General features: G+C 42.4%; 1 protein-coding gene across 1 annotated transcript; it reads right to left on the bottom strand.

Annotated features, from left to right (window-relative positions):
- Positions 1–3,465: 3,465 nt before the first annotated feature.
- On the bottom strand, positions 3,466–21,250 carry LOC104917573. Its single transcript, XM_010728970.3, has 3 exons — positions 19,375–21,250; positions 6,850–7,212; positions 3,466–3,648 (listed from the first exon to the last, which is right to left on the bottom strand). Exons 1-3 carry the CDS (start codon positions 21,193–21,195, stop codon positions 3,481–3,483), a joined length of 2,352 nt encoding a protein of 783 aa, XP_010727272.1. The 5' UTR covers positions 21,196–21,250; the 3' UTR covers positions 3,466–3,480.
- Positions 21,251–21,982: the final 732 nt, after the last annotated feature.

Raw genomic sequence — 21,982 nt, 5'->3', positions numbered from 1 at the left:
TAGTGTGGGCAAATAAAAGGATGCATTAATCTCAATAGCAAGATCTACATTTCAACTCAGCATCTAAACTCCCATTACAATCAACATGAATTGAACAAGCTGAGAGAGGAATTCAGTCCACTCTAAGGATATTCCTTATCAAATCTGCTCTGGGGGAAATTACTAAGGGCTCCCATCAGTTGCTTTAACATAGGTACTTAGCACCATTTCAAGTATTTTGGATATCCAACTGGCCTCTGGCTGCCACTCATGAAAGGAATAGGTTGCCCATAGGTTCTTGGTCTCAACTGCCAGTCCCGTGCGTATATTCAGGTATCCCTGTACTGGACACCTGGGGTGGACAACTGAATCAAGCCCCAGACCACCACTGCCTGTGATGGGTGTTTGAAACTGTTACGCTCATGGAGATAGTCACATTTGGACTAAATTGAGGGGACTTAAACGTGAGCTGAATCCCACTCCACCTACTCAGAGCTGAGGCTATCTAGAGGGGTTCACAAATGAATTCAGCCAAATTCAAGCCCACAGGATATAAAAAAGACAGAATTTCTGAGATGTTAATAATAATTTCTTCTGTTGTGATAATTAGGTAACTTCATTCATATTAACTTAAAATTGTAATGCTATAAGCAGAGGAGTAGCAATAACAGCCACAAGGGAAGTTTCCCTTTCGTCTTGGCTGTTTCTGTCTCCTACAGCATGAAGATTTACTGTCTGGTAACTGCTGATTTTCTAAAAATTTAAATCTTCAATTCTATCTCCCACTGCTACAAAAGTAGCCATGCAATATATTGGGCTTTAACAAGTCAGTAAAATAAGATACCGCTGGTTTTCAAGGCTTGGGTCTAGAATTTCTGTCTATAATAAAGGGCTTTTGTGTTATCAAATTTCACTGTACATGAGCAAACAAAAAACTCTCACATGTTCAAAGACAAGGAAATGCCTTGTGAATTTAAGAGAAAAAGGAAAGAGACCAGAATGTGTGACACTGGTCACTTCATTATTTTCTACTGGACCTACTTAGAATATCTGTGCAACAGCCCTTTAATTACAAAGCCATTTGCTTTCCCACTTGCCTTCAGGGCTTTCATTAAAGAAGTTTTTCCTGTTCAACTTCTATGTTTATTATAAGAAGTCATAAAAGTCCCATCTAGTATAATCAATATTGCTTCACTGTCTTGAAAACTCGCAGAAATCTTGCTTTGAGCACTCATCATCCTGATGCTTATATTAAGGAGAACAGCTATTCTGAAGCTAAATACCTGAAAATACACTACACTCAGGCAGTTGTCTAGGGTAACTAATGTCATTTCATGTGATTAACAAATACAAAATGGAATGGATAACTCAAAATTAAAAAAAAAACAATTTATTCTCTGTGATACTTAATTTCTTTTTTTCTAAACAAAAATGTTAATTTGTGGACAGTCTTTGGAATCACGGACCAAAATACCACATGGTTGCAACAAGGACTGCAAAAGGAGATGCAGTTCAGCTCTATGTCCAGTCTGAATCATTAAGTAAGCTGGGATACTCACAGCAATGACACACCCCACACATGGGTTTTACAGTAGTTCCCAATGTTTTCCTATAATAAAAATGGAAACACTAATATTGTATATATAACATATCTCTTTGCCATAGGAAGCAAGTTTAAATTCTTTTTCTTGGAGAGCACCTTCTGCAGAAAACTGCCCAATATTTAGGAAGGAAAAATGCAGTTTAAAATGTTCTATAAATTGATTTGTACCTGACAGATTTTTGAGCAGAATTTGGATATTACTCAACACAAATTTAACTTAGAATCATATAAACCAAGTACTGACTATTAAAGATAAGTGTAATTTTGCCAAAGAAACATTGAAAAATGCTTTTTATTAGATTTCCTGCTTCGAATCATAGAATCATAGAACCACCAAGATTGGAAAAGACCTCCAAGATCATCTAGTTCAACTGTTCTAGTTCACCAATGTTTCCCCACTAAACCATGCCCCTCAGTAAATCTAAATGTTTCTTGAATACCTCCAGGGATGACCTGACCACCTCCCTGGGCAACCCATTCTGTTACCTGACCGCTCTTTCAAAGAAGAAATTTTAACTATAATCCAACCTGAACCTCCCCTGGTGCAACTCGAGGCCATTCCTTCTCATCCTATCGCTAGTTATGCTGGAGAAGAGGCTGACCCACACCTTGCCACAACCTCCTTTCAAGTAGTTGCAGAGAGTGATAAGGTCTTCCCTGAACCTATTCTTTTTCAGACTAAAAAATCTCAATTCCCCTAGTTGCTCCTCATAGATTTGTGCTCCAGACCCCTCACAGCTTCAGTGCTCAACTCTGGACACATTCCAAGGTCTCAATGTCTTTCCTGCAGTGAGGGGCCCAAACCTGAACACAGTACTCAAGGTGTGGTGTCACCAGTGCTGAGTACAGAGGGACGATCACCTCCCTGCTCCTGCTGGCTGTACTATTGCTGATACAAGTCAGGGTGCCATTGGCCTTCTTGGGCACACTGCTGGCTCATGTTCAGCCAAGCACGGACCAACACCCCCATTTCCTCTATGCAGTCTTCCAGCCACTCTGCCTCAAGCCTGTAGCATTGCCTGGGGTTTTTGTGGCTAAAGTGCAGGACCTGGCACTTGGTCTTGCTGAACTTGTTGTAGTCATAGCAGGCCCTATTCAGACATCTTTACTGATTCTATGCGCAAGGAGGCAGAGTGAAGGCTCCCAGCAGAACTTTGTGCCAGTGAAGGCTCTGAAGTGAACATTTTGCTTATTTCCAAACCTCATCAATAAAACACAACTGTTCAGATTATGCTCACCGTGAAGGAACACAATTGGCACTAACACAAAATCTTCTCATCTGCCAAGAAATGTTCCACCAAATATGACTTTATACTACCTACAATAATACTGCATGCTAACAGGAAAGAATTACAGAAAAAAAAATACACAGAATGTGTCAGAGGCTGATAAAGAGTAGTGCTTCCAAAAAGGCAATCTTTTTGGAATCTACTCATCATTGACCAGAAATCTAGCTGGGCTACTTGCACCCCTGAGGTAAGCAAATGCAACTGCAAACACTTCTCAGAAACAAGTTATTCAATTATTTAACGCTTTTCTACCTAGGAAGTGAAGCTGAATGCATAACAAAGAAAATTTTAAATAGATGTGGTTGGTTTGCATGTGAACTCAAGCATGTTATAACTTATTTCCTTCATACTTCAGTTTTAGCTGTGGGTAAATATGTGAACACAAAGTGGAAAATACAGGAGCACAAGTGGCACAAAAGAGTAAACCAGAGCAAAGAGGAGGTGTGAAGAACAAGGTTTGCTCAAGCACCGCAGGACAAGCTACTGATGAGAAAGTTATAAAACTAAGCTAACCGTGCACAGCTTTGTCGCTGAGTTTGTTTGCACCATTTCCTATTTCACACTGAGCTATGTGATGGCCAAACTGTGGCAAAAAGCTGAAACTCAGAGCTAAAAGAACTTGCACTTCTCACCATTAGATGTTCTCATCTGCCGCCGTCGCCCAACGCGGTCCAGGCCAATGGGAGTGCTCTGTGAAAAGGTGAGGGGCCGGAACCTGGCAGAGACGGCTTTGTAGGGGGGCACCTGGTGTGCGGGGACGGGTGGCCGCGTGGTGGGCTGCAGGGAAAACATGAAAGATCAGTGTTAGTAACCAACTTACTCATCGGTCTGCTGAGTACAACATGGTGTGAAGGATGGTTCCTGCTGGTAGTCCAGCTGATTACAGGGGCAGCAAACACGCCCATCACACAACCTCAGGTTTCTTAAACACTATTCAGCATATCACATTCTGTAATGTTATAGTTCTCTGTTACATTAAAACTCCACAGTTTTCTCTTACAATCAGGCACACAATGTAACTTTCATCTTGTAATACTCCATACCTAAATGCTCTGGAATCTAACTGATTTCAAGCTAACTTTGTAAATACCCATCTGAATACTCTAAGAATGACCAACACTGCTACAGCTGGAAGTTGCATACATTTCCTAGGCTGCTTTTTTCTTCATGTAAGTAAAATAGATTTCTTTGTAAGACTAAGATGATTTCTTTGTAAAACTAAGATGATGGTCTAAATGATCCCCTGGCTCTGAAGATCCCAGGACTCACATTAAAAAGAGATAACATTTAGCTTACTTTTAAGTTTATGTAGAAGACATTTTCTTTATTCAAATAATTCATTTGCTTCGTTATGATTAGAGAACCCACCTACTTGCAAATTGAGTCTAACTTTATGTTATCTCTGAACAGCTTCACATCAACCAGCTTGAATGACCTGGCATAAGCTCTCCACGTTAGACAGCAAAATCTCATCATGCAAACTTCAAAGAAAGACATATTTAATCTTCTCTTATCTTTCAGTGGTTATTGTTCATAGGCCCTTTCATTAAATAATTTGAAACATCAGGGCTTTTCTTATGGTCTATTCTGTTGACACTTCCTTAAGAAATCAACGATTTAGTATTGTTTGAAAACTGTATCTCACACCTAAGCTGCCGGACTAAAGAACGAATTAACATTACGTTCCTAAAATATTCCTTTGAGTTTTCAAAGCTTTTAAGAAAAATATCAGCAAGGTAAAGATCAGTCTTTGAAAGTCCCATGTAAAATCCATCTACACATGTATTCCTCATTCATTAGCCCTTTTTTCTAACATTTCAGCTACAAATGTACAAATGTAAGGACTGTCAAAAAGTCCAGTGTGCATTTAGTACAGTTTAACTGCGACCTTGTCTTCAACTTCATTTCCTCAGTACCTTAGCAATGTCTCAGGATCATAGGATAATAAACTAAACAATAATAAAGAGTAAGTCAGATCTGTTGCTTCAAATAGCTAACAGAAGTAATGTCAGTCACTATACACAAGTATTCGGCCAATTAAACAACAAAGTTATTTATTTACAGGCAATTAATATTTTTTATCTAAGGCATTAATCCAGATTCCTTCCCTCCCTAGTGCTGTTATTCTGTGGTAAACCTGTGAAAGCCATCATTTGGCTTAAAAATGTGCCCTTCTTGGGAATGCTCCGTACTTTTGGTTTTGGCCACAGTTCTGTGGTCCCAGCAATGTGCTCACTGAAGCACAGCCCTTGCAGTAGCATCCGAGCAAAGAAAGAGTCAACTCAAACAGTTGCCCTGATGGATAGTCCTTCGCTAATAAACTGAGCAAGGTGGGAGCAAGGCTTGAAGAAATACCCATTTGTTTTCAGCAGTAAATGAAGGGGTTGGAATGTTCAATGAGTTCCATAATAAGCAAGAATTATTTGGGTTGTTTTAAAGACAGTATGTTGCAATACTTAATATCCCTCGAAATACATGTATCTGTGGGTAAAATGGCTGGACCAGGCTCTGGGCAATCTGATCTAGCTGTGGATGTCCCTGTTCATTGCAGAGGAGTTGGACTAGATGACCTTTAAGTGTCCCTTCCTACTCTACGGATTCTATGATTCTATGGCCAAAAATTTATAATAAGAGCTTTCCTCTTTTAAGTACTGATAAAAGTAATTTAAAAAATATCTCAGTTACATGGCCTTTGACTGAGGAAAACCTCCATTGGCTTCAGCCAGTTTTGCTGGTACAAATTTCAGGATCCATCGTTTCATCAAGAAAATATAAAGAAAAAACATGCAATATGACAATTCATATTAAAAACTGCTTTTCATGGAAGACTGAAAATCCAGTACTAACATTATTTCAGCAGTTAGTTTCAATCAGGGGTCTAGCATAACCATAAATAATATTGCATTGGTCTTTCCAGAAAAAGTAGTATGAGAAAGGTTAAGAGGATTCCAGATAATATTACTAACCACTGGAATCACATTTTTTTATTTATTTTATTACTTACTAATAATAAATTTGTGTTTTATTAACTTGGCAGCTCCTTCAGGAAGGAGTCCTACAGCTTTTCTAGAATGTGGAGGACAGCTTACCACTGCAGCATGACCAAAGCCCTGGAGACTGAAGCTCTTTAAACACCTACAAAACAGGGCCATCACTATGAACAGAACAGCAAGTTCCTTTACGCATCATACCTTTTCAAGACTTCCTCCGGGAAAAAAGGAGCTATTTTTGTATTTCAGATGTTTTTTTATTTCTCAGTCTCTAACCTAAGCCAGTGTAGAAAGCAAGTACATATACAGGTATCCGTCAAGCACTAACTGAACTACTTGCTATTTCCTTATGGGCTTCCTATATTCCATCATGTCAATTTAGAACTACACAGGCAGGCATTTTTTCATACTGTCAGAATTCTTAACTCTTTATTTCAATAGCTTCTTAAACCATTTCTAAACCATTTAAGCAATTTTCTTAAGTGACTTCCTTATTAGTTTTAAGTACCCTTAGTACACCAATCCCAAGATTTTGAACACCACAACAATCGCTGCAGGTTTGAACAGATCTGCTTTTGGAGATTTTGAAACGACTGACAAACAATATGTTATTATCATATGTTTGTACTCCTCTGTTCCTCAGAGTCTGCACCCTGTGAGGTAACTAAATACAAAGCTGTATTACACACGAATGAGCTCTTACACACCCATATGGGAAGTAAAATCACTCCAAGAATGAAACAAAGCTAATTTACAATACAAAAAAGATATCCCAAAGACAGTATCAGTTTTATTCCATGCTGTTTTGTTTTTTAACAACAAGACAAAGTAATTAGTGACAAGGAAAGCAGAAATTTGAGTATATGCTGTCAGCTTGACAAAAGGGAAGGAAGAAAAGGAAGCATCCATTCTATTTTCTAGGCTGAAGATAAAGACAAGGAAGTGAAAGGGTCTTATGCAGTTTGGAGAGAGCGCATCTCTATCTTACTTGTGTCAGCAGACCTTCAATTTCTTCTGCTGGACCGCTTCCATAGAAATTGACCCCACCTATTACAGAGATGGGTCTTCTTTTTCGCCCTCTGGAGTAGCCTACTGTATTGCTTTGGATCACAGACCCAACAGAAGCCAGTCCTGGCTGATTTTGTCCATCCGTGTAGTCTGTCTTCTGTGACTCCACAGCAACTGCATCTTCAGGTATAGAGATACTTCTGATTGACATTTGGCCATAGTCTGAGAGTGGTCTGGGCCGAGACCTTTTTCCAGAGCCCCATCTCCTGGGCGTGACCCTTTGCGTGTCTGTCTTTTCTTCATCCTGGGGTGGGGACTTCTTCCAATGGTCATCAGAAACAACCTTTTTAAATGTGAACAAGTCAAATAAGCTACAGAATTTTGTGATACTTAAATCAATTGCGAGTTTTTCACATGGCAGATCAACTTAACATTGCTAAAAAGAGATTGTTACCATAAATACAATAAATTACAGCTGACAATTCAGGAAGACAGTAACTTTGCAAAGGAAAGATTTCACAAGCTGTTTGTGCTGTGTAAAGTTAACACTACGTTGGCAGCACCTCCTAGGCAAGTAACATCACTGATACCATTAGTAACTCACCTGTGACCTTTGCAGTGTCTAAAGGCACTTATGACACTATCGTGAATACTGCATTCACTTAGTCCTGTCTTATGGCACTTGTAGAACTTCATATACGTAAGAAACGATAAACATAGCATTTGTTAAAAAGATAAATAAATAAACACACATATTTTCCTCTGCTTTACCTCCACCCAGTGTTGGAAACAAGCTGTGAGTCTCAGAGTGAAGGTTTGCTGCTGCCAGGTTACTGTATGTGAAACCAACATGGGCGGTCACATTCCTCCTACTACCCTTCCCACACTCTTTCTAGTGTCACATTTACAGATTGTGTGGCTGTGTGCAAATTGGTTTAGTGAGATGATTCATTTTGCAAGGGAGAAATTACTTATCATGTCAGAGCAGAAAGAGTGATCCAACACTATAATATAAATATAGGAAAATTAATCTTTCCAGAAAGAAAGCTAAGAAAACATAAATGTCATTTGTATTTAGCAGCCCATTTGCCCCATTGAGGCTAATGCCCATAGGTGACACATTTGTACTAGTACTGCAAGTTTGGTTTAAAACAGCCTTGACTGAAATACTTATCAGTGACAACATTTTGAAGGACTTCAGTCCACATGAAGTAAAGCTGCTGTGAACTTCTCAATTTGAACTTCTGAAGTTTTTGAGAAGAAAATATTGCACATAAAAATTTATATTCACTTTTGCCTTAAATTTCCAAATTCTCAGTGTTTCCTTGGCCTTTTGTGGCTCATCTATACAGAATGGAAAAAAAAAATAGAGAGAGGGAGACAGATGTTTCTGGGTTGGATTTTCATGACTGCTGGCTGGAGCAAGTGACAAACTCCAATTCACTGTGAGCAGGTGAACCCTGCTGTCATTTTTTATGAATTATGAACTAATTCTGATCTTTTTGTAATAAAAATCAGTCAACTTCCTTATCAAGAATCTTTACACTGCCCAAGTGCATTCCTGACAGCATTCAAAGCTAAAAAATACTCCAAAAAGAGAAGCTACATTTTGATTGTCCGTGGCTACCATTTGTTTCTATTTTAGATGAGATGAAGGCATTTCAGGTACTGCATGTTCAAAGCAACCATTAGCCTAGAACCACTGATTTACAATGAAGCCTGTATAAAATAGCTCATCCTCTGTTACCTTCTGCTCTACGTGCTATTTTCAACCAGCACAGCCCTTGCTAGCACCTGATAGAGTAGGCAAATTTTGACAGCTTAAGAGAAATTTCACTGTGTGAAACCACTTTAACTAGTAGGCAGCATTATTAAATAGCAGTTTAATATGATTACTGCAATTGAGATATGAAAAATGATCCATGTCCTTTTTTTCTACATTAAATTCCTCCATTTATGACAGGAAATTTCCCCTAAATAGAACACTTTTATAAATTCTAAATTCTATGGCATCACAGCTATCACTCAAGAACACTTGAGCTTCCCTGCAGCTTTCAGCCTACGACTGGCTGAGCTGAAACCACTCAGAGGGAAGTGAGCACCCAGCTGCCACACCAACAGCTTCAGCACAGCAGGTGAGGCTGGCCCTAAGACTCCTCCAAGGTCACGGCAGCAAAAGCATAGGTTAAATAAGGTTCTTACCTCCGAATCAGACACAGGTAGAGGGTCTCCACATACACAGTAACTGAGACAGGAGTTCAGAGTCATTTTATATTTCTCTTTTTCAAAGTCTTGTCTCTAAGAACTGTGAGTGCAAATAAACTCCCTGCATAACCAGTCAGGCAAAGTTCATCTCATGACCTGCACTTTTAGACTGAGGGAAGGACACGTCACATGTCATCTCCTAATCTGCTTTTTACACACTTATCTTGAGCAATAACATTTGCAAAGAGAGGACTGTTCTCTTGTAGCACTCCACCTACAGTAGTTGATTCAAATGACAGTGACTGATCTGCTGTGCAATGAACAATCCTGAAGGACATGTATTTTTAGGCTTACATCCATAACTTGCACTGAAAAATAGTAATAACAGAGGAATAGTAATCCTCTCCTAGCAAAAAATCAGAGGAAACCAGACTGATAACCTGATAACCACTGCTGTAAGTGACCTACTCAGGCAGGAGGGGCCCGATCAAGAGACGCTGACTGCCAGGAATAAAATACCCAGCATGAAATTCATAGACTCCAATACTTCAGGCACTTAAGCAAGCTCCAGCTATCAAAAGCTTCATACTGGTATAGCACCACTGACCTCAAATGATCTTCTCTTGATTAGTCCCTTACAAGTGAAATAGGGTTTATATTTGACATTTACAGACATGGGTATAGATATGCATGGCACTTAATGTAGGGCGAAGATCAAATGTCACGTGCTGACTCCAGAATTCTAAGTGCTGGTCAGAAATTTCAAGGAATTTCAAGATTCCCGAGAACTGAAGGTCTAATGAAAGCTGAGTCCATGGGGTCTTTCTGAAATTCACACCTGCAGGCAGGCTACAGAACAGGGTTACCAGTGTTAGCAAGCAAGATCATTCAGCTTGTCTTTTAGGCTGCGCCCTCAGTTAAGATTCGTAAGTCTGCAAACACAAACAGATCTAATGATTTATACTGGTGCAGATTAATAAATTTTATCCTGACATTCCTATAACAGTGCATGAGTTGTATTTCAACAATTTTTCTTTTTCCTGCCAGCAGTATTTCTACAGATACAACCATTTAAAATAAACACTTACTTCAATCCAGACTACATGTTTGTATTGGCTACTGTTCCCATGTAATGTGTCCGTCTTAACTTTTAGGGTGGTATTCAGCTCCAGATAACTGGAGCTGATGTCTGTGGTGTCTGTCTGTATGTTAACTAGATGTTAAAGCTCTCACTGTAATCTGTGGAAACCTGGTGCAAGATTCTTTTGCCTAAACACAATCACCCAATGCATTTCAAACACAGAATCATAGAATCACCAACATTGGAAAAGACCTCCAAGATCATCCAGTCCAACCATTCACCTACCACCAATATTTCATCACTTAGCATGCTAAGGAACCTGCAATATCTCCATACCCCATGCATCATGCAAGTACAGTGCAGGCCCTACAGGAGGCCTGGGCTATCCTGAAGCAGCCCCTGGAGACAGGGCAGGGGAACTGCCCAGGGCACCTCCAGAAGCACTGGATGTTTATGCTCAGGCAGTCTACTTGAGCTCCCACACAACAGTATCTATGGAACCTACAATCAGCACAGCATACAAAGCAACTCAGCCATGCAGCACCAGGAGCAGGAACCAGTGGCCAAAATGCTGTGAAGAACCCAGGTAGACGAGATGCCTGCATCACAGAGCCCACAGCCAGCTGGGGTGTACTTCTCCTCTCTCTGGCCCAGACTGATTTCCCAGTGCAGGTCCTGCAGCATCAAGGGCTCAGCTCTGCTCTGACCTCAATCTGGCACCAGCACAACACTGCTGCACTCAGGGGAGCTATGCTGCCATTGGCATTCTCTGTTACTCATTAACACCAATGTACGCAAGATCAGCTCAGATGTTTAACCACTGAAATCTTAACTTAGCCACTGCAGCCGGATAAGAGCCAGGTTTTGCAATTACTACTTAGACTACAGTGTACATTTTATAAACTTGGCATCAAAAACTGCCTCCAGAGGGAGTGTTACACAAGGCGAAGGTAACTCTCCAGTGCAGCACAAGATGTCCCTGTTCACTGCAGGGAGCTGGGCTAGATGACCTCCAAAGCTCCCTTCCAACTCAAACAGTTCTGTGACTCTATTCAATGACTCTATGACCTGATCTGTGCACTGTGGGCGGTCTTGCTTATGAGGATTCAAGTTCTATCACTGAAATTGCAAAAATTTGCCACTACCTAAATTGCACGGAGGGACGTCTGCTGGCACAATGATAGCGATCATAAATAACATCCCGTACTCAACAGACGTGCTTGGCTGCATGAAAGAAAAACCCACGACTATAAATGCCACACAACACACACCTGCCACTGGTGCACTAGTTATGCTGGCTATGCACAAACAATCACGTGTGAGCTTTTGTTGATCTGGTTTTGCCAATAAGCTCCCCAGTAAAAATCACATTATAAACACAGTATACAGCTGAGGCTCGTTGCCTGCTCATGTGCATTCCCAAGCCCTACAAAAGGGATTTTTTATTTGTATTTTTATGTTCTAAATTTACCAATACAGTTAATGCTTCATAATTTATAGATATATAAAAGTATAAGGGGATACTTAAGTCTCTAGAAAGATTTTTCCCATCTCCTTTCTCCATTACCCTTCCATCTGCCAGGAGAAAAAATCAAAATTTAAGAACATCTGAGAAGTTTTAACATCTTTTATTATGCCGTATTTTCAGTGAAAGCTGAAATGTGATGGATGGTTGGTCATGTTCTGTAAATCGTGAGGAAAAAGAGATTCTGGAGTATTTATAGGGAAAAACTGTGGTATTTGTCCTATTTCGTGTAGGTATCTCAGCTTGCATCGCAAGTGCATGTTATTGTGTTCATTTTGAAGTTGCACATAAAACTGTATTAATTTGTTATATTAGCAACAACAGCTATTCATCAGTATCATAATCAGTGTCTATTAAATAGCTGATATTTCTGCATAATCCACGAACTACCACTACACAGGAGCTGCCAAATTCCTGAAACTTAACAGCAATATTAAAAATGATTTTCAATTCATACAAGCTAGCAAAAATGTAAAGGGCCAAGTGCTCATGACCTACATGTCATAAATAAATTTATCACCATCATTTAACTAAGTAAAAGTCCAGGCAGTGTGTCTCCACCCAGGAACATGATAAAAGGTAACCTTTGCACTTTTTCTTGTTGCAAAATAGCAGCAGGGGAACACTAGTGGTAGTTCATTTATCATCACTACTAACTGATGTTAGAAGGTTGTTTATGGACATGATCAATAATTTTATTACCAAATTGCTGTCACAAACACAGAGATTAGGAGACTCCGGATACAACAGAGCCATCTAGAGAAAACGTATTTATTGCTTTCTTTCCAAATTTTATTAAAAGGTCCTAAAGTGTAATCAGAGCTCAGTTACTTTCCACTTATCCACCGGGACTGACGATTTCCAGTGCTGCCATCACAGCAGTGGTTATCACGGAAATGACTGTTTTTGCTGTATAAAAAAAGTACTTATTCCGTCAGTGTAGCATCTTCTATCAGAAACCAACCTGAATTATTAAACCTGTTAAATTCTCTTGCAGAAAGAAACTTTTCGTCTGCTCCTTTCTCATTAAATGCCAGTTGCACTATAACCTTTGTCTTTCCATTCCAGTGGCTCATACACATCTCCTTCTAATTAGCTTTGGAGAAAGCCCTAAATAAATGCATTGATTATCTGTCCCTGGAATATACATTGCTATTTGGTCAGTGGTCTGTAGGATGGGAATACGATCTGTGAAACAGCTGCAAAAATACTATATAAAACCACATGCATTGACACCTATACTAACAAGCAAAGCAGAAGAAATCAAAGTAATGCAACATTCAAATTTTAGCGTAAATTGCAGCTGCTTGGGAATTAAAGCCATTCAAGCAGGATAATTTGTCTTTTTTTTCTAAAATTGGGTGGATCCACAGTTTGAAATTTTGCAAAGCGCTGCTTCAAAGGGGCTCCTCTAAAGTGCTACTACTGCACTATGCATGTTTGAGCTTCTTGGATGCATGCACAAAAGATTTGCACTGCAAGACAGTAAAATCACGTTACTTTCATTCCTAATGTGCTAAGAATCAATCCCTGTTAGCAACACAAGCTTCTGCAGTAAGCACGCGTTTTGGAAGCTTTCAAAGTTAGAAAGAACGTGTATAATTCTACTTGAGGGATTTGCTGGCATTAAAGCACTTACGGAATTTTAACCAATAAATTTAGCAATAAATCACATCAGAAGTTCTATACAGATTCAATCCCAAATCAAAGATGGCCATATGTTTTAAAGGCATATTTAATACAGATTTGCTTCTTTTCACCTGCCTTGAAAGCATGCTTATCACCATCAACAAGCCTAATGCTTTCCCAACATGCTTTACAAAGGTTACTGAGTTCACCTCTGTAATATTCACATTTCACAGATAAGAAGCAGACACAAAGCAGTTTGGTAATTCAAGTGACACAGGAAGAGTACAGCTGAGCTGGAAATGACCAGCAGATCTCCTGACTCCAGTCTGTTCTTCAGCTTCAAGGATTTCCTTCATCTGTCATTTAATGCATTTCCAAAGCCAAATGCAGCCAGCACATTTCTGACTGGCAAAGGGGAGGTGCAGGAACATGTATTTGCTTTGCAGAAAGAATCTGATCAGACCTATAAAATGCAAGTGTGCTAAAAACAGAAATGGTTTCCACTAGTTTTCTGGTGTCTTGATATTTGGGGATTGCTGGATGATGCTCTAATGCTCTTTCTTAATTCAGTATCTAAATCAGAAGCTAGTGTGCAGTATACAGCAAAGCAGCACTGATATCTTTTGAGACTTTCAAGATATACAAGCACTAACAGCCCCTAAGTAATCCCTATAAAACTTCTAAATCCAGACTTGGAACACCCCAGACAATGTAGGAGGACTAAAAATAGCCATCTTCTTTCTACATGGTGAAACCACTGTAACATCCTCTGGCAAACCTCAAAAGCCAGATGTTAACTATAGTTTGAAAGTGGAACTGTCTGCAAACAAAGTGGAACATAAAAAGCTGTCAGACTCCTAAGCATTTTTCCAGGAGGAGGTTCCCTGGTTCCCCTTCTCCCCACCCTTCCAGTGCACAGTCTCAATGCCGGAGCCCAAACCCAAACCCAAGCATCCAGTAGGTCCCAAAAACAGTCTCAGCCTGCAGCCTGCAGTGGGTGGAGCTGCCTTGGGCAACTCGATGTCTGCAAACTATTAGTTGCTAGAGAACAGCGTGAGGGTGAGGCCATTGTGGTTGACCTCAGGACTGGAGGAGCTGAGCCTGCTGTGCTCCACCTCTTCCCCATGCTTGAGGGGCTCAGCTGCACCCCCAGCAGCCCCTGGGTGCCAGAAAGGGCAAGCACAGGTGGCTCAGAGGAAACCTATGGCTGCCTCCATTCTGTTCACACATCACGGTCTCAGAGAACCACACAATGGCTGCAGTTGGAAAGGACCTCTGGATCCATCAGGCCCACTCCCAGCTCCAACAGGGACCCCTAGAGTAGAGTGCCCAGGGCCACATCCATGCAGCTTTGGAAGATCTCCAAGGAGGAGATCCTACAGCCTCTGAGCAACCTGTTTCATTGCAGGGGAGGGGCAGCTCGGGGTGAGGGAAAGGGTCTGCACCAGAGGGCGGTGGGCATGGAACAGCCTGCCCTGGGCTGTGGGCACGGCCCCTAGTGTCAGGGAGCATTTGGACAGTGCTCTCAGACACTGAGATTGGATTTGGGGTTATCTTGCACAGAGCCAGGAATTAGACTCTATGGTCCTTATGTGTGTTCCTTTCAACTCAGGACATTCTATGATTCTATGATACAAGGGTTACATGGCCCGAAGCAGCACTCCACAGCCTGGGGTGTAAGTCCTAATCTGTGTGAGCAGCACCTGGCAGTACCTAAAATTTCAGGGCACTGGAGCCAAATACTAGACACTCTGTAAAGGCAGGAGGAGTACAGCAGCTTCCTCCAGGGCAAACACTGTGAAACCCATTTGCATATCCCCTTTTAGAATATATATTTGCAGGAATAACAATCTCATGTTACTCTACCAGTGTTTAGGAATGGCCAATTTTATTCAGAACTGCAGAGTTACTCTTAACCAGATTCAGAAATCAGATTACTGTCCACGAACTGCCTTGCTCTTCCTATCAGAAGATACAGCAGCAAAAGATTAAAGGTTGCCCTGAAAGGCAGAGTTTGCTGCAATGGGTTGGAAGAGTTTTTGCTATGGCAGGAAGAAAGATATGTGTGTGCTTTAAGGCTCTGTGCTGTATCATTTCAGTAAGCAGCTCTGCAGTTTGGGGTTTTTGCAAGGCACACCTCTGGTTTCTGGCTAAGCTGTGTGTGAGTGCATTTGGAAACTGTCCTTTGAGCACCTCGTTAAAGGTGGAAACATTGTGTGGCAATGTATGAGGCAGCCCAGAGCTCAGAGCACCACTCAGTTTAATGGAAATCTCTGTTTGCCATCAGAAATGCTGTTGAGAGCTTCTCGAAGTGCTCTCTGCTGTCCCTGGCCAGAGCAGCACTGGGAGTGACACCAGAGTGTTTAGCACTTTGCTGGGAGAAATCAACCCAGCTGAAGTTCTCACACTTATTTACTTAATCCTTCACAGTTTAGCACATTTTCAGTCATACCAGTTAAGGTGATTAAGCCACACTCTAACTGCAGTGGATGACCTGGAGATGAATAACAACACTAAGAGCTCCAGAAGCTGAGAGCAGCTGACCTGGCACTGTGAGAGGATGAACACTGAGGACAGAGCTGAATCTTCATGTTCCCACTCCAACAGTTCTTCCAGGAGTAAATTACCCCAGATTAAGCCATCTGTGCACAAGCCCAGAGATCTGTAAGGAAAAGATGGGAGAGGCAACTCCATCCTAGTCCTGTGCTACATCAGGTTACAGCCATATGACCCTGCAAACTGCTGAGCTCAGGGGGACTGCATGGCGTGGATGAGGTAGGACCACTGAATGTTGCATGGCATGGACATAAGTGAGTCAACAGATTGATCCTAGAGCAGTTAAAATATAATCTGCAAACAAAATATCACCCAGCTGAGTCCAGCAAAAATGCCTCTTCACTTATAAACTATCATTCACTTACAGTCAAGTAGATAAGGTGTTGCATTTAAGTAATAGAAAGTCTGGTGTAACATGAAGCCAGATGCCAACAAGGCAACTTAAACAGCAGGTGCTCCAAGAGCTTGCGAAACACTAGGTAATATGTCAAATAATTCACTGTTGGGTTTTTGTCACAAGCACAGAAGAGTGTGCTGTTTTTGCAGCTCATGGCTGACATACACCAGTTCAAAGAAACGTTTTTGTTATGTACACTGACAAGGGACTTTTCTTCAGGAACATACAAACTATGTAAAACAATCCAAATCTGAAATTGTACCTAAGCATCTCCTGATGCTATTAAAAGCAGCATACTGGGGTATGGGAAACACTGTCAAAAGCAGAGACTGGGAGAGCAAGGACTGTCACAGATGAGCTTTGGTGATTCACACCTATAGTTTAACACAAGCTGAGACACAGACCCATGTTGCATTTAGTCAGCTCTTCCCTGGGAAGCACCACTTGCAGAAACCAGCAACTGAGAAGACCTAATAGCTCACCTTCTCCAGTCTTCAGGTGAAACCAAAGGACAGCAGTGACAAGATGTCAAGCCTGAATCGCGGTGGGAAAAAAACCCACGACACTAATTCAAATGATTCGGTAGATTCCTTGTGAGAATACCATGAAATCAACTTCACAACGTTAGGGAAATGCTGGGTAGCTTCCACATGTGGGCATGCATGGAGATGTGAGCCTGGCTGCTTAGCACTTGTAGAGAAATATACCTCCGAGCCACAGAGCTTTTAATGGCAATCTCTCATTAAAACATGCAATCCACATAAAAAAGAAGATGCATGAAACAGGGAAAACTATGTAGATTTGCCCATGAACTTAAGGTTCAGTCTTTAAAATTTTGGATTTGCATTGCTCAGCAGTACATCTCAAACAATTGCAGAGAACAAATCAAGCACCTGACTGTCAAGGAAACAATGCTCTGGGTGGGTACAGCTCTGTAATACAGAGGTATGAGGTAGAATTAAAAATGAAATGTAGTTGAAAGTTCAAACCTCAATCACCTCACTGCGTGAATATGCAGCACTCGCCACAGTGCCTGTGGGCTGAATAAGCTCCAATTAAAAAAACTGGCATCTCTGGTACCAAACTACCTTCATGCATAAGAGTGAGGCGGAGTAAATGTACAATGAAACCCTGCAAAGAAATGGCAGGGAGAATCCACACTGCTCTTCCTGCTTCATGCTCGTGCTGAGTGCCATGGCTGTAGGTTTGTGCATGGGATGGGGAGCAGGTTTGGAAGAAGAAAGGGCAGCACTTAAACCCCTTGCATGGCTGTAGGGTTGTGCATGGAATGGGGAGCAGGTCTGGAAGAAGAGGGGTAACACACCCCTTGCAAAGTATGACAGCAGTAACCCTGTCCCGCACACCTCATGCTTCCAATCTGTACCTACACCCACCCCAAAAACACTGCTTTTTTGGATCAGAAAGGAAATCTGGGTGCAGCTGCACCATTTGGGCCATACAGCTGCACATAGGCTGCTCTGTGCAGTGCCTGCAACACGGGGAGGGGGTTTGGTCCCCTTGCTGCAGCCCTGCTGAGCACAGGACCTATCCCCGTTGTCACTGTCATTTCCTTCATCTCCTGAAGGGCTCCATCCTACACCATCTGTGCATTCTCCACACAAACAGCTGCCACCAGTGCATACTCTAGACAACTTAAGAGAGCATTAAATTGCACTCACAAATAACTTAAAATATACTATAACATAAAGGTTAAATTGCATGCTAGATAATAACAGAATGTGGTGTTAAAACTAAAACTGTAGTAACTTTTACCCATCCAATGCAGATATTCATTTAAGAACTTCTGGAAGGCATAGTGGTTTCTGGGGAGTCAAGGGGAGGAACAAGCTGAATTTCTCTTGTGTCATGAGCCTAGATCACCACTAGATGGTAGATGAGTAGCATTAATCCTCCCATTTTGTTCCCGAGAGACATCATTGGCACATGGATGCGTGACAGATTCTCACCCCCTTGGCAGTGTGGAAGTGTCTCCCTGAACACACCCCTTTGTGAAGATATTGAAAGATGAATGGATGGGTGGATGAGTGGAAGGATAGAGGGATGGAAGGATGGATGGATGTTGCAGCCCTGGGACTTTGGATGAGGGACGATCCCAGGACCCCAGTGTTTGTACATACTGGGCTTATCTTCCAATCTTACCACAGTTGTAAGCATTACAGTAAAGCAAACCTGCTCTTTTCCAGCAGACTGGCAGTATCAGTAAGTTCTGTAACCATCCACAGTTAAAACCCTGCCAAGCTTTTAAAAGATGGTTCACAGACATGATAAGACTAGCATAAAAGGCTGAAGTGTGTGCATACCTAAGGTATATGACACATCTAGTCAAACCAAGGTGGCTTAGAAGCACTGGTAGTTTAATTTTGTAAATGGTTTTCACACAGACCCTCCACAGGGCTTCAGTTTTAGGTCTGCATTTACTTCAGCACAGCTACTGATCTACTGGGGGTATGAAATACCAGTTAGATATAGTGGGATACTGGTTGCTTCTCTAATGCTTCAGTGGCAACACATTCTGCTGCACAAAGCTGCAAGCAAATATCCGAATAGCTTACACTCAGCATAGCTACCAACACACAAGGAAAACATTGATGACATCTGAATGTTTAAACTTCTGTATCATACGTTTCAAGACATACTGCTCTACAAATATCATCCTGTTCCTGCAAGGCTGCCACAGGAGAAGTGTTTCACACTGAATCAACACTATTTCCAAATGTACAGGCTTCTTAAGGACCTTTTGGCTTGGAAGAAACATAGCCAGACCCTGCCCGGGCTGGTACAATCTGACAAGCCCACATGACAAGCTGGTATAACTGCAGGGTGTAATAAGCTGCCCTTGAAAATGTACATGAACAGCTTGGCTGCCAAAACTTTCTTGGATGCTAATGCACAAAGGAAAAATAATTTGATGTTAGCTTCCAAAGAGAATATATTAAAGAAAATAATTACTGTCAGCATATTTTACAATAACGAGCTGCAATAGCCATTAGTATTCCAGTTATTTTGCATTGTTTGCATTGTTTTGCATTAATAAAGAGAAAACCTGATGGATAAATATCTAACTTCTAAGGGATTTTGCATTCTTTCTTACCTCTTCCTTTTTTTCTTCTGCACCAGAGGCTAAATTGAGGCTCAGCTGAGAGTGACTGCTGATGCCACTGTCCTCATTTCCATCGTCATAGTATACGGTTTGCACAGCATCCTGGAAGCAGACGGGATTCCTGCCCAGCTTTGGTCCAACCTCGCCTCTCTCCTCACTCTCTGTGGAGCTCAAAGACAGTGTGCTATGATGGTTTGAGCACTGGAAATCCATATTGCACATCACTTTCTCCATGCTGGGGCTTTGAGGTTTTGGAGCAGTCGGCCTGACAGGGACGTGAGGATGTTCAGCATCACATATAAACTGCTGGGGGGCTTTTGGTTCATCCGAGTCCGTATCAAACACTTCGTTGGGAAATGGCCCGATGTCACTCAGAGTAGGAGACAAGCTATCAGATTCTGCGATACCTGAAGATGTCCTGAGGTTTTTGTCTTCAGCACGAGCTACATTCATTTCAGCCTCTTTATCCTGAGCAGCCACAGGGCTTTGTAGACAAGGTGTTCCCGGTGAAGAAGAATCTAGACTAGATACTGAGGAGGTACACCTCTTTCTGTCATGATCTGTGCTACTGGAAACCCTGCGGGAATAGTCATCATGCAGTCTGCTGTTTGACCTTGTTCTCTGGGACTGCTCACTGGGGGAAGGAGCCGTGCTTTTAGGGCCATCCTTCTTCCATGCAACCTCTGTAACATTACTGACAAGCTTCAGAACTCGGTCAAAATCCTTTGCCCTGATGGGGCTCTTCCATCGCTTGGATCTTCTCTCGGGGTTCCCATTTGTTTTGTCTGAGTCAGCAGAAGTAACACTCACAGTCCTTGCCGGCATTTGTTTTTCATTCGTAGCTTTGAGGTCAGTAAGGTTTGAGGTGGACTTCCGTTTGAATGAGCTTTTTTTCAGAAAGTTCAAATTATCTGAACTTTTGCTTCTCCGGTAGATGATCCTGTTGTTCTCAGAGTCCTTCACCAAAATCTCACAGATCTTTGGCTCTGTGAGGACAGGAGATGTTGGTCTGGTGCTGTTGTGGTGGCTCTGAGCCTTATCCGTGTCGAGCAGGTTGATGCGGCCAGCACCATAAGCCCGTCGGATGCTGCGTGAGCGGTGTGTGTTCCTCAGGAAGGACTCATCGCTTTCCTCAGCATCAGAACAATCGGATGCCAAACCATCCACTGCACTCTGGAAATCCTGCAAAGGCCCTGAATAGGAATACCTGTTAGTCTGAACACTCACCACCGCCCCATTTGAGTTGTGTTTGCCTACACCATTCTCATTTAGGATATCGGGGCACTCCCTTGCTTGAATCCCTTGCAGAACAGATGATTTCAGCTTCTTGAAAGATCCCATTTTCCTGATGGAAGATAAAGCATTCCACGTAGAAGAGTTGCCCATCAAAATGAGAGAGCGAGGCCTGTCAGAGCTGGAATTGGCTCGTTTCCGAGGAGTGGAGAAGAAGCGCATGATTTTGGAAGGGCTGAGTTTCTCATCTTGTGTTTCCTCTTCACAACCATCGCTGGTGCTGTACCCCCCATTATGACTGACAGAGGTCATCAGGTTCAGAGGATCCTTGTTATCCATCATGATACAAGCGATGGCGTTGCTGTTCCCACAGCCATTCTGAAATGTGGTCATGCCCTCAATGCTGTAGGCATGGAGCTGAAGGCTGGGGCAGCTCACAGCCACGCCGCCATCCCCAGAAGCTGCCCTCGCTGCCTGGCCCACATCTGCTGCACTCGAGCTCCTTTTGCTCCCACGTTCACCAGCTGAGCTGAGCTCCTCCGGCTGCACCGCCTGTGCCAAGAACACAAAGGTGACCATTAGGGAAATTTCGGTACAAAGTCCCCTGCTAAAAGAAGTTTGGACCTCACTGTAAGAAATTATGACACGAGTGAGCTCAAGGAGTTCCTTCCAGCTGCACAAAGGTGTGCTGCACCAGGAAGAGGACATTAATAACACCCTCAAAGTATAATTGCATTTGTAGGCAATTTAAGAGACCAGAATAATTTAAGTATGTGCTTGTTTTTCTAAAGCTTAATGAGCTAATAAGTTCAGTAGTATTACCACACCTACCTTAGAACACTACGTGTAATCCTCACACATATTTAGAGAGAAAAAAACTGTTTGGCAACACAGATGGGACGTTTCATTGAAAGAACTGAGTGTGGCCACGGATTACAATCTAGCAATCGAACAGCGAAAGGCCAGACCCACGTCTTCCCAACACTTGCTGCCGTGAGGAGGCTGCACGATGCCCAGCTGCTTTTGTTCCCTTGCAGGTAATTCCGGAGTGACACTGGGGGCACAGCTTTGGCCTCAGGCAGTGCCAGCAGCTGCAACGGTGCACCGGGATGTGCTGCACTGGGCGGAGTGCCTGGGAGCCGAGCACCCACATGGCCTCCAGGGGACTCGTGGGGGCAAACGGGCGGGGGTTTGCGAGGCACCATGGGCTGCGGGGATTCGTCCCCCCGACCACGGCGGAGCGGCGGTGGAGGAGGAAGCTCTGCCCCCTCCTCCTCTTTGTCTGCACCCGGGCCAGGCGGCCTAGGGGCTCGGAGAGGGGAAGAGTTGGCTCCGGGCAACCAGGCGGGGCGGGGGCTGAGCCCCC

The sequence above is a fragment of the Meleagris gallopavo genome, chromosome 1, assembly GCF_000146605.3.
Source record: "Meleagris gallopavo isolate NT-WF06-2002-E0010 breed Aviagen turkey brand Nicholas breeding stock chromosome 1, Turkey_5.1, whole genome shotgun sequence".
NCBI lineage: Eukaryota > Metazoa > Chordata > Aves > Galliformes > Phasianidae > Meleagris > Meleagris gallopavo.
This window is presented reverse-complemented; position numbering and strand designations above follow the sequence as displayed.

Bases quoted from the DNA above. Each gene is read 5' to 3' on its own strand.
- LOC104917573 (XM_010728970.3), bottom strand. From the start codon at position 21,195: ATGGTCACCTTTGTGTTCTTGGCACAGGCGGTGCAGCCGGAGGAGCTC. The intron at 7,213-19,374 runs GTAAGAAAGAAT...ACATTTAAAAAG, and splicing joins CAGAAGAAAAAAAGGAAGAG to GTTGTTTCTGATGACCATTG. The intron at 3,649-6,849 runs GTAAGATAGAGA...TTTTCCCTGCAG, and splicing joins TTGAAGGTCTGCTGACACAA to CCCACCACGCGGCCACCCGT.